The 12,993-nt window shown below is 45.4% G+C and overlaps 1 protein-coding gene across 1 annotated transcript in view; it reads right to left on the bottom strand.

Moving 5' to 3' along the window:
* Window positions 1-12,993, bottom strand: part of PHEX (phosphate regulating endopeptidase X-linked) — a 1,559,577-nt gene that overhangs the window by 104,153 nt on the left and 1,442,431 nt on the right. The window contains exon 17 of the mRNA XM_069204739.1: window positions 10,794-10,861. Coding sequence (XP_069060840.1) covers window positions 10,794-10,861 — 68 coding nt within the window. The remainder of the gene's footprint in view (window positions 1-10,793; window positions 10,862-12,993) is intronic.

Here is a 12,993-nt window from a genome sequence, read left to right as displayed (position 1 = left end):
TTGGATATGAGACAAGAAAAGAAACAATCTGTCTTCCAATCATCTGTTGTGCACAATACCTTTAGGCAACTGTTTATGTGAGATTCTAGCGCTTACAAAGGAAATACCTTACTTTAGGAAATATCTTACATAAACTGTGACATGTTCTCTAGTGACTGTAACCTAGTCATCATAAAATCTCTCCTGATAACCCCAGAATGAGAAAAACTACACACCTCAGCAAATACTGCATACGTACACACAACATCTGCACACATTTGCACATGAGACATGATAGGAACACTGCCTGCTTTTAGCAGTTGCAAATGTTCCCTGTGCTCTTCAGGAGACGACCCTGAAAGACTCAGGAATAATAGTTGTGATGACTGGCTTGTGAATAAATTGGTTTGTGCCTCGATAATATAGCAATATTTCTCCTTAAAATTCCCCTCAATAAATTATGTTTTTATGTTTCAAATTTGTGAGCTATATACAGAAATATGAAACACCCTTCCATCAATTTTTCCTTCTCTCCCACCTCTTCACCTGACACAGTTTCTCCCTTCTTTCTCCATGGCTGACTGTCAACAATCTATATACTGCTCCCCTCTGTTTATACCATACTTTTCAATTAGGCAGAAAACATTGTGGCATTTCCACCTGAGATTCTGTGGAAGTAGATTATTCTTATCTTCGTAATTTCGTGCTCTACATGGATCATTCTCTCCCACTGAGTTGATTAATTTCCCCAGGAGCAATCTCCCACTGAAGATATGGCGATTGTTTGTTTGTGCACTATTATTATGGTAACTAATAATGCAATTTTAGGCACCACACTACTGACAGAATACTAGAATGCATTTCCTTAGCTGTTATTTTCAGATAAGCGATTCTGTTCAGCACTGAATGAGATGACTGATTTACATTAGAATGAGCATGCTTAAGTGGCCTGCTGCCAACAAGGGATCCTGAGTCAAAGGCAAGAAAATGTAATGGAGTCTTAGGCCCTCATTACAACCCTGGCGGTCAAAGACCGCCAAGGCTGTGTTGGCAATTGCACCGCCAACAGGCTGGCGGTGCAATCTTGCCTATTTCGACTGCAGCGGAGGCGCCGCGGTCGCACCGCCGGGACCAGCGGTTTTCCACCACGGTGGTCCCGGTAGTTTTAATCCGCCAGGGCAGCGCTGCTTGCAGCGCTGCCCAGGGAATTACGAGTCCCCTTCCCGCCAGCCTTTCCATGGCGGTAGGAACTGCCATGGAAAGGCTGGCGGGAAGGGGAGATGCGGGGCCCCTGGGGGCCCATGCACTTGGCATCCAGGGCCCCCAGGCACAGCCCCACACTGCTTTTCAATGTCTGCACAGCAGACAGTGAAAAGCGCGATGGGTGCAGCTGCACCCGTTGCACAGTCGCAACAGCCGGCTCCCATGTTGCGGCCCACATCCCCGCTGGGCCGGCGGGGATGTCATAATGGGCACGTGGGAGTGCGGCCGCATTGGCGGCCGCACTTGGTCATTATCCCCTTAGAGACCAGGAAGTGAGATTCTAAATCACAATTAGAATATAACACTCAAATTATGGCTGATTGCCAAAGTGAAAGGCGCCTTAATACCACCTCATCTCTCACGCTGTAGTAAGGCTGCTCTGAGAGGACAACTCTGAAATAAAGACAATCTCTCAAGTTGTGATGAGTAACCGTGGGCTCGTCCGAACATGACCTCACCCACTTCTTTAATGAATCCCCTGATGCTGTACCGGCATCGAGATGAGCCATGCATGAACATGATGATGTCACATGCATGCCACACGACACAGCATGCATACCAGTGGTCATTCTCTGCTCCTTTGATCAACGCCAGCATCCAAATTGGTTATAAGTTTCAAAGTGTAAAATTGTTTCTCTGCCAACAGTCAACATTTCACCAAAATTGTGCATGTAGCGTGTGTGTTATTATGGGTAGGGCCAGACAAATGGGGCTGAGGGGGGGCAGCAGAGTAAAGCGAGGCCTCTCCCTCGCTTTACTCTACTTTTGGGAAAAGGGTGCAGTCAGTAGTGACTGGCCCTTCAAGAATCCTTGAAGGATGTGTTGGGCTACTATGAAGCCCAACGTAGCCCATGTTTTGAATTTAGGGCTCTTTTGGCTACACATCCACCATTTTAGGAGTTGACGCCCTGGGGTCTGGCTTAAGTCATGTCTGGCAGTTTTTTCAGCATTCACTTGTAGATTGTGGTTACTTTCCTGCTCACTTGTTTATTTGGGTGTACGCAGGAGTTATTGGTAGAATGGCGGCTAAGAACGCAAAAGTTGCCAGGGCCATGCATTTACTCTGTGAATCCGGCTCGACCTTTGAAGGATATCGCTGAAGAAGTGAGAAAGGTGACGCCCGCACATCGAGCCTCTGAGAGAGTAGTGGCATTTGTGGCGGCATGCTCATCGCCCAGGCCAACAGAGCACAGGTAAGGAGAGGGCGCTTTATTCCCACATGGGCAGCTTCTCAGGAGATGTGAGAGACTGCAGAGGGGAATGTTGACTTGGGGCCCTTGGGGCATGTGCAGCAGCTGCACAAGGGCCCAAGCAGGAAGGCTATGGCACATGGGCAAAAGGGGTCTTCCAACTGGTCACCAGCGGAGCCCCCTCATGAGCACAGTAAGGCTGGGACATACGAGTCATACATAGGTGCTACAGCAGCGTCGGGAGGCGAAGGCCCGTGCACGCATGAATCCCGTGTCCAGGTCCCATTTAGATCAGCGCATGGGCAGCAAGGAGAGAGGGGCAGAGTGCATGATAAAGCATCCACGCTCTACTGGAGGGAGTGGAGGATGAAGTGCTGAGGGTCAACAGCACCAGCACTGAGAGGGAGACTGAACTGGCGTATCAATGGAATGAAGGTGAATCAAGTGATACGTATGGGGGAGTGGGAATGAAAAAGCACCAGGAACATTGGCAAAGGCTTCTGATTTGCCAACATCAGAGAGTGAAGGTGAAGACCAGGAGAGGGCTTCCTGAAAGGGGGACATCTGTGGTTTAGACGATGGGACTGGATGAACAGAGTGCCAGAAGACTTACGAGATAGATGGGGAGATGGGGGTCTTTGGAATACAGTAAGGCAGGATAAGGTTGGCGCAGTCAAAAGGGGATGGATTTGCATTAAAGGGGGACTAACTTCGCCTAAATGAAATGTGTGTCCACCCTTGTTGAGGCCATTTTGGAATGGCACGGGATGAAGAGGAGGATGATAAGGAGTTATGGGTGCCAGCAGTGCCCAGGGTCAACAACAGGGGTGCTGTTGGGGTCAGGTTTGAAAAAGGGAACGAATGTAGGATTGAAAAGGTAAGGCACTCACAGGAGCAAGAGTTTATAGTTACAAGAGGTTTGGGCACAAGCAAATGGGGGGGTCTAGGTTCACCAGCACACCATTCCTCTCCTATATGTTGCAGGCAGAAGCCTGTCACAAGTTACCAGGCTTGGCAGAACTGGAGGCGGCTTATGTGCACAGAAGAGAAGAGAAGTTGGGCCCAGAATGGCTCACTGTACATTGCCGAGGGAGCCGGGTGCAGTCAGCAGAAGTAGGTCCAGAACAACCTTGTTGGCTCCAACAATGAGTAGGTCTGGGGCGACCTCCAGCACTATGTGAGCTGAGGAAGGACGAGTGGGTACAACAGACAGGCATGGTGGTGTTGTTATAGCCTCCCAGGGCACCATGGTGTTGGCCCACAAATAGAGAGGATTACTTCAAGGCTAGACACTATGAGAGTGAAGATATGGCGTGGGTCAGACCGGAGGACACCATGGGGGTGTTGATTTTGGACCATGGCGAAGAAAGCCTTGAAGAAGTTGAAGTGCGACAGGTCTAGGGCATGGCAGTTGTGAGGGTGGAGTCAAGGGTGGGGAGTGTCATGCTACTGTTTTGTCTAGCTCCTTGCAAGAACATCCCATAGCAGCTGCAGACACGGTAAGGCCACTGGTGAGGCGGCAAGCATCTGCACCAGCACTGACCTTGGAGCCAGGTATGGGCAAGATGGAGGGAAAGGGCATGCTATTGGTATCCACAGGTGTGGATGCAGGTTGCTATGTGGAGGGGTGGGAGGAATGTTTGTCCAAAGGTAAACATGAGAGCGTCATTGGTGAGAGGGCAGACAAAGTGCCAGTGGTGGTGCCTGAGGCTGCAGATACAGGGGAGATAAGGAGGGTGGCTCCAACAGTATAGGGAATGCTGGGAGAGGCAGGGAGCAGACAGTAGACAGAGATGGCAACAAGAAGGAAGGGCTTGAAAGGAAAGAGCTGAAGATAAAACGTCTCTTCTACATGGAGTGAACAAAACTTTGAGGGCGCATTTGATGCTGGGTACTAAAGAAAGGATCTGCAAAGGAGAATAAATGGTGATGCTTAAGCTTCTCCAGATGGAAGTGAGAGTGAAGGAAGGGTCAAAGGAGAAGGAATATGAGCCTAAGGTTCCACTGACTATAGAGAACTGGACAGCAGTGTTTTTAATATATGTCAGTGTCTAATGTGAAACATTTGCAGAACATAGCATGGAGCTGTTCAAATACATGGACATTATTCGTAAGGCACTATTGACTTTTTGGGGGATATGCCTGGGCTCAATATGTTGAGGAGTTCAGGGCACGATTGGCCTCGGATCCAAAGGCGAAGTGGGGGAGCTGGATACCGATTTATTGCAGCTCACCATGGTGCCAGCCAAATTTGGTAAGATAGTGTTTACTGGCAGTAGTCTTCCGATACCGTACGAGCCCTTTCAGGAGCACCACAACGGGGGGGCGTCAGGCAATCAAAATTGCTGAGGGATCTAAAGGAGCGTGCTAGGATTACAATAAAGGCATGTGCAATCAAGAATATTGTAATTCGGGTAAGAGTGCTCCAAGTGGCCCGGCAGGCGTGCATTCATTCACTGCTTTGGGAATGCAAGGGGTTTCCAGTGACAGCTTTCGGGACATTGGCAACCCAACCAAGTGGGCAAGAGTCATACAAGCCTGTGGGAAAGGGCTCATACACTGGTTAAATTGTACTGGCTGGCCTTCAATGGCCACCCAGTGGAAGCAGGGTTATTGAGAGATGGTTTTAGAAGGGGTTTTTGACTGGGTTATGAGGGTCGCAGGTTTCAAAGATGGGGTAATAACCTGGCCTCCACAAAAGAACACAAAGTGGTTGTACTGGAGAAACTTCAAAAACCAGTGGTGCCAAAGAAAGAAAAAGGACATTGCTGCCTCATTCAGCACTTTTTGTGGTCAGAGGGTGGGTCAGTAAATTATTTTATGCCCAAGGAGTTGGTCTCAGTATCATACTCCACAGTGGATGTGGCTATGGCTTTGGTGGAGAAAGTTGGAAAAGGGGCATTGATGACAAAAAGTGATGTGTAGTCAGTGTTTAGGTTGCTTACAGTACAAACGGATGACTTTCAACTTCTGGGCATGTACTTTGATGGAAAATGGTATGTAGACAAGGCATTACTAATGGGAGGTCTACATCATGTGCCCTTTTTTTAATGCTTTAGTTACTCTCTGTAGTGGCTTTTCAGCTGGCACACTGGTGACACATTACCTGGATGATATTTTTTTTGATTGCACATCTGTCTCGGTGGACTGCCAGCTTGCACTGACTAGGTTCCAGGAGCTCATGGTTGTCTTGGGGTCTTGCTTGCACCTGAAAAAATGGAAGGGTCTAGAATGTTTTTGTCCTTTTTGGTAATAGAATTGGACACAAAGCACCTGGAGGCAAGGCTTCCACAGGACAAAAATATGATAATGCTGGCATTAGTGGAAAAAATGCTAGGCAGGGAGAAAGTGAACATGAATGAGGTCAAAATACAGCTGGGTCATCTACATTTTGCTTGTAGAGTTTTTAGGGAGGGTAGGACTTTCTGCAGGTGGTTGGGTTTGGCTCTCATGGGGGAATCTTTGCCACACAACCAAGTGAGGCTGTCATGGGGAGCCAAGGAGGATCTCAGGAGTTGGTCTTTCTTTCTGAGCTCTTTCAATGGCACTCCTATAGCAGGACAGGTTGAATTGGAGTGGGACTTGCAAATATTTTCTGACGCTGCAAGGCGGACTAAGTTTTATTCTATTCTGGCAGGGTCACAGGTGTGCAGAGGAGTGGCCTGTACATTTGAAGGCAGGAGGGAGAATCACTGCTTTTTTTGAGCTCTTTTCTCTAGTAGTGGCTGTGACGCTGTGAGGGGCAGAATTGGCCAACAGAAAGCCTTGTTTCGAGTGGACAATATGGCTGTGGTGCAGGTGGTGAACAGGCAGTCAGACAGGGATGAACAAGTGCTGAAGTTATTGAGAGTTTTTGTGCTGGGTTGCCTGCGCCACAACATCACTTTCAGAGCGCAGCATGTCTTGGGTCTGAAAATGATATTGCAGTTGCTTTGTCTCATTGTCAGGAGGGATCCTGTGGGCTGGCCAAGGACGCAGACAGATACAAGACACCAATTCCAGCAGAGCTGTGGTTAGTAGTCAACAAAGGGTGGTACAATTGGTGGAAGGATCCCTGGCAGAGTCAACAACAAGAGCGTACAGACCAGCATGGGCAAAGTTCATAGCATCGGGGCTCAATACAGGTTGGGAGCAAGTCTGAGGGTGTGACTCAATTCATGTTAGATTTGATGGACAAGGGCATGTCTAGAATAACAATTGCTAGAAAACTAGCAGGTATCTCCTTTATGGGAAAAATGTTGTGGTGGTATGCTCGTCAGCAGGGGAGCTGGGACAAAGAATGTTGGAAGGCCGGGCGAGAGAGATAGGTTGTTCTGGGAGAATCCAGGGGCCCCTGTTGTTGGACATGTTCAGGAGAATTCTGTGGCTCCTGCCCCAGCTAAGCATAGGGGTAGAAAAGGCTTGCATATTTTAAGCAGTCATCTTGTGGATGTTGTTTGGGGCATTCAGAGTGTTCAAGCTGTTAGGTAACAAACACAGACACAGGGTCTTGTGGGAGGACGTGCCATTGTGTAAAGGCATAGTAATTGTGTGGCTGCAGAGCTCAAAAACTGATCAGAAGCACAATGAAAGAATGTGCTATTGCAAGGGTTTTCAGAAACAGGGATTTGTCCAGTGGCGGGGAGCAACAAATGGGTGGCACTGCTCGGTGAGTGGGTATGGGTGGTTTTCCTGCAGCAGGTTAGGAACAAAGTAACTGCTTTAAAGCTGCTCTCCGTCTTACGCAAGGCTCTTGAAGTGTTGGGGCTCCCTCCTTCAACATTTGAACTGTTACAAATGTGGTTTATGAATGGCAGTCAGTTTGGACTCTGTCCAAGCAGGGACCCACAATCTGGTCAGAGTAATGGAGATATACATCTACGATAACCCCAGCTCACCCCGTTGGTAGCTTGGCACAAGCAGTCAGGCTCATCTCAGAGGCAATGTGTAAAGAATTTGTACCAAAACACAAAGTAATACAGTGAACCACCACAAAATAGACACCTCACCACTTTAGAAAAATAGCCAATATTTATCAAAATTAAACAAGACCAAAATGACAAAAATCCAACATAACAAGTAAAGTTTTGAACTTTTAAATTAAAAAGAGCCTTACTCTATAGAAAACCATGGATGCGTTGAGGTTACACAAAGTACATGGTTTGGTCAGAAAAGTCAGCGATGCCTCAATTCCTTACTCGCATGAGAGGCCGTATGTCGTTTCTTCTCCGGTCGGGTAGGCGATGCGTTGTTTTTCTCTCCCACAAGAGAGCGATGCATCAATTTCCGGATGAGCACCTCGGATCCGGTCAGGTTCACATTGATTTCGACACCCAGTGAAGATGCATGCGAAATATGGCCGCACGGTGATGAGGAACTACAATGCATGGGAGTTGCGTCATTTCAGCAGCTGCAAGCGGGTGTTGTGTCATTTCTCCAGCCACAATGCAGGTGGTGCATTGATTTCTCAACCACGGTGCAGGTGGTGCATCGTTTTTGCAGCCACGATGCAGGTGGTGCGTCCAAATTTTCCTGGCACGGCCCCTGTGTGTGCATTTCCAGCTTGGTTCCACCAACTTCACATTTCAAGGGCCCAGGCACTGGATAGGGCACCACTTGTCAGGGCATGAGTCTCAGCAGAGAGTCCAAATGCTGGCAGAGGAAGTATTTTATGGCCCTGAGGCTTCAAAACAGGAGGCAAGCTCAATCGAAGCCCTCAGTGATTCTTCACAAGCAGGAATATACTAAAAAGTCCAGTCTTTTTCCTCTTTCAGGCAGAAGCAGCAACTGCAGGCCAACCTAGCAAAGCACAGTCACAGGCAAAGGAGCAGTACTCCTCCTCGGGCTCTGCAGCTCCTCTCCTTGGCAGAGGCTCCTCTTGGTTACAGAAATAATCTGAAAATCTGGGGTTTTGGGTCCACTACTTATACCCTTTTCTGCCTTTGAAATAGGCAAACTTCAAAGGAAAGTCTCTGTTGTTCACAAGATCCTGCCTTGCCCAGGCCTGGCTCCAGACTCACACCAGGGAGTTGGGACTGCATTGTGTGAGGGCAGGCACAGCCCATCCAGGTGTAAGTGACCACTTCTCCCTTCACTAAAGCCCAGATGGCCCATCAGGATATGCAGGCTACACCCCAGCTCCCTTTGTGTCACAGTGTAGTGTAGATTCACAAACAGCCTAACCCAGACAGGGAATACACAAGCAGGCAGGGTCACAGAATGGTTTAAGCAAGAAAATATCCACTTTCTAAAAGTGGCATTTTCAAACTGACAATTTAAAAAACAACTTTACCAAAAGATGTATTTTTCAATTGTGAGTTCAGGGACACCAAACTTCATTTCTCTATCAGCTCCCAAAGGGAGATTGCACTTACAACTTATTTAAGGCAGCCCCCATGTTAATCTAAGAACCAGTGAAAAACGGTTTTGGCAGTATTTCACTGTTAGGACATGTAAAACACGTCAGTACATGTCCCACCTTTAACATACACTGCACCCTGCCCATGGGGCTACCTAGAGCCTACCTTAGGGGTGCTTACATGTGTAAAAAGGGAAGGTTTGGGCCTGGCAAGTGGGTACACTTGTCAGGTCAAATTGGCAGAATAAAGCTGCACACACAGACACTGCAGTGGCTTTAAGCCATGTTTACAGGGCTGCTCATGTGGGTGGCACAATATCAGTGATGCAGGCCCACTAGTAGCATTTGATTTACAGACCCTGGACACCTCTAGTGCACTTTACTAGGGACTTACTAGTAAATCAAATATGCCAATCATGGAAAAGCCAAATACACATACCATTTACACAGGGAGCAGTTGCACTTTAGCACTGGCCAGCAGTGGTAAAGTGCCCAGAGTACCAAAAACAGCAAAATAAGTCCAGCACACAGTCAAGACATAGGAAGCAGAAGCAAAAAAGAAGGGGAGACCACCTCAAAGATGCCAGGCCTAACACAAACTGAAAACAGATTTACAGGAGTTTGAAGGAACAGGTATTTGGGTAGCAATTGGAGATGGGTTTTCAAAGACTGGCAGATAGGTTGGAAATCTAGGAAATGGAACAGTGTGTTCTGTCTGGAGACCCCTTATTGTTATTGCCATCTGTGCAATATGTCTGTTCATCATTTTCAAGATATATAAATAGGTAAAGGCAAGAAGGATAAGACAGCATCTGAAGAGACTGCAAAGAACTAGAAGGGATATGGAAATGGAGAAGAGACAGTGTAGATTTTATGATTACCTGAAACATCTGGAAAATACTTGACCAAAGTTGTTGAGAACTTCAAGGCCTTGACTTGAGCTCACCTGATATGGAGTCATTTGTGTGTCATTTTGATGACTAACATTGCCATAAGAGAGGGGAGTGGAGCTGCACAAATCAGACTTCATTCTGTACATATCATCATTGCGCAAATATGTATTCGCATCCAACATTATATTTACTGTGTGCCTTAATATTATTAATGTGGCTGGATATTTAAATGCATTAATGAGCAGCTGAGGTCTCCTATTGATGGTGTACCAGAAACGGGGGATGTTCAAGGTGGAGTTCTCTGTGTTCTTTGGGATGAGAATTCCAGGTGATGTAGCAAATGCAAATGACAGAGCAGGAGCTGATTGGTTCTTGGAGAGGAAGAAGGAGATAACATTGATGCTGAAAATGTTGTTTCATTTAGTTAATGCTTATGCTGTTAGAAGCAGGAAGATCCCCTTAGACTTCATGGCTTATAGACCTCTCTGCTTCTCTTAATTTTTCCAAGTGTGAAGCTTCATGGTAAACACTTATTCCTTTGTTGGAGGACTTCTACTGAAGCCTTCGCTACGCTGACAGCTTCTTGCATTTCGAACTTTATTTAAGATTTGTTTTAACTATTCTCATTTCTGACTTAGAACCTTGTCTAGATGATTTAGAATCATTTCATGTTTAGAAGAGTGAGAGTGTTTTTTTTTAATGGAAGACCTATTTCTAATTCTCAGTTTCTGTATTGCTGTGGTTGCTATTGCCTTGCATCTTAATCTGATGAGAATGAATCAATTGTGATATTTCAGCTTGCCATCTGTAATCCTCATCCCATTCGACAGGGTGCACACTTGTCTACAACCTGAATCCCAACTTGTGTTACCTGACTAAGAACCTCTTTGGAACCAAGCAGCAAATAGAGGTTCGAGAGAATAGTGCATTGGGCACTTCATGATGCAGAATTAACCCAAAATGATATGCTTGGGGTAAGTGTGACTCCATTGTACCTTGTTCGTTTATTCCCCTTTTCATTGAACTTTATAGATTAGAATAGTATCTTAAAAGCTAAATTAACTGCTCTTCCTAAATAACAGAAAAATGCAATAGTAACCAATAAAATACAAATGACACCTTATAACTTACCATCACTGTCAAACCCATGAGTGAACTCGTGACCCACAATCACACCAATGGCTCCATAACTTAAAGAACTGTGCAAAAACGGAAAGAAAAATAGTGTTAACAGTGCATTGGTGCCCTGTTTAGTCTACTTCTTAACTCATACACATTACAGTCTGACGTCAATACAGACGTGCCTTACGTCTTTGCTTTTCTTTGCATGTATTTGTAAAAGTAAAAAGGTGAAAAAAAACATTACCATCAAAATTTATAGCAATATTACTAAATTCTTTCAATATATGCAGTCCATCGTTTGGTTGAAAAGGGCTTTGAAAATTGATTACACCTGAAACATTTGCCACATCTAATTGCACTCCTAACCAGAAGTGTATTTGAAATCGTACGATATACATACCATCTTCTTTCCTATTTTCGAGGCAAAATGCATACACTTGTATGACAAATGAGCTCACTATTTAAGTGACTTCCATACTGAAATCCAGTTGCATAATATATCATTTACATAACTAAGAATAAATAATACCAAAGTGTAAAGAATTAACAAAAGACAAAAACGTTAGCAGTAAAGCATTTTGAAATAAATCCCCAAAATAATAGAAATAGATCTCGAGATAGTAGCGAGCAGGTCTACATTAGGTCCAAGCTGATGAAAAAAACACAAATACAGAAAGGTTTGCGATGGAGAGAGGAAAGAAACTGTCTGCATAGGAAGACGAGAAGCAGAAGAGAAATTGTAGCCTGATGGCAGAATTGAATGGAGAAGCCCTGACCTCAGGTCACACAAATCACTGAATGATAGAAAAACAGTCTCAAAGCAGAGGAGGGCTGCTCGTCTGCTTCAGACAGCCAATAGGAAAGGTATGAGAAGTGCCCTTTAACAAGTGTGGATAAAAGAAATAAATAATTTACCATGCAACTGTGCATACAATATTTTTATTTGGACTGACATCAGTAGGGAAAATGGTTTGTTATTTTGACATGTGGTATTCTCATGGAGGAACTTTGGATTCAGTACAGAATTTGCGCAAACGATTGTTGGTTATCTGCAAGATAACCAACTATTTCAGATTTTATCATATTAAAAACAAGGGGAAGGGGAACAAAGCTATTAGTCCACTAAGGCAGACACGCTCTAACCATACATAAAATTAAATGCGGTTGTTTACAAAGGTCCTAGCCATCTTCAATACACGGATGATTGAAATAGAAGGCCATACATTAGAAACGAACCTTGTGAAGGTTTTAGCTGGTGCAGCACAGATGCACGTACATTTGGGACAAAACACTAATGGACAGATTCACAAGGCCCTAGCGCTTCCATTCACCACAATAGCGTAATTGTTTTTAAGCTACTGTGGCTCAACGAGGCAAAAATTGCAGCACCATATTTACAGAGTGGCACAATCCATGCACTTTGCAACTCCTTGCACCACAATATGCATCTGCCAGGAATAATGTATGCAAGGGAGGTGTTCCGGTAGTAAGAGGCCCTCGAAAATGGCACAATGAAATCTAAAAGATTTCTTTGCGCCATTTTTGGGACAATTTTTTTGAATACTTGCTCAAAGCAGGTGTTAAAAGGACGCACTTATTGAAATCAATGGACCTCCTTGTACTTTGCTCTACTAGTGTCAAAGGTTTTGACGCTAGTGGAGCAAAGCGCCACAAATGCGTAAAAAATGTTGCCACTATTGTCCTACCATGAGCCATGGTGCGCCGTATTGTAAAAACGGCGCACCCATGGCGTCGTTAGGTAGTGGAGGGGGACACAAGATATCTGGTGCATCAGCACTGATGCACAAGATTCTTGTAAATCTGGGCCTTATGTCTATCACTGTCACATAATCACAGTCCAGACCATTTGATGCCAAGTACCAGTAAGCAGCATTTCCACATTACTGGGAAAGAGCTAGCAGGGAAAGCCCTGTAGGTCAACCTTCCACTTGAACCAGCCCAAACCCACAACAGAGATCATTTTAAGGTATTTTCAGAGCAAATATTACACCACATCTCTGACATACTTACTGCATTTCAGACTTTATCACCAGTGAGTGAGTATGCTACAGGCATACAGTCAACCCCACCACCTCTATACACAATCACAATGAGAGAAATAACACCTAGTACTGTACCAATGAGCATGTTCATTCACTTATCAGACAGATATAAAGAATTCATCCTTTTTGAGTTAAACAAGACATTA

The sequence above is a fragment of the Pleurodeles waltl genome, chromosome 8, assembly GCF_031143425.1.
Source record: "Pleurodeles waltl isolate 20211129_DDA chromosome 8, aPleWal1.hap1.20221129, whole genome shotgun sequence".
NCBI lineage: Eukaryota > Metazoa > Chordata > Amphibia > Caudata > Salamandridae > Pleurodeles > Pleurodeles waltl.
This window is presented reverse-complemented; position numbering and strand designations above follow the sequence as displayed.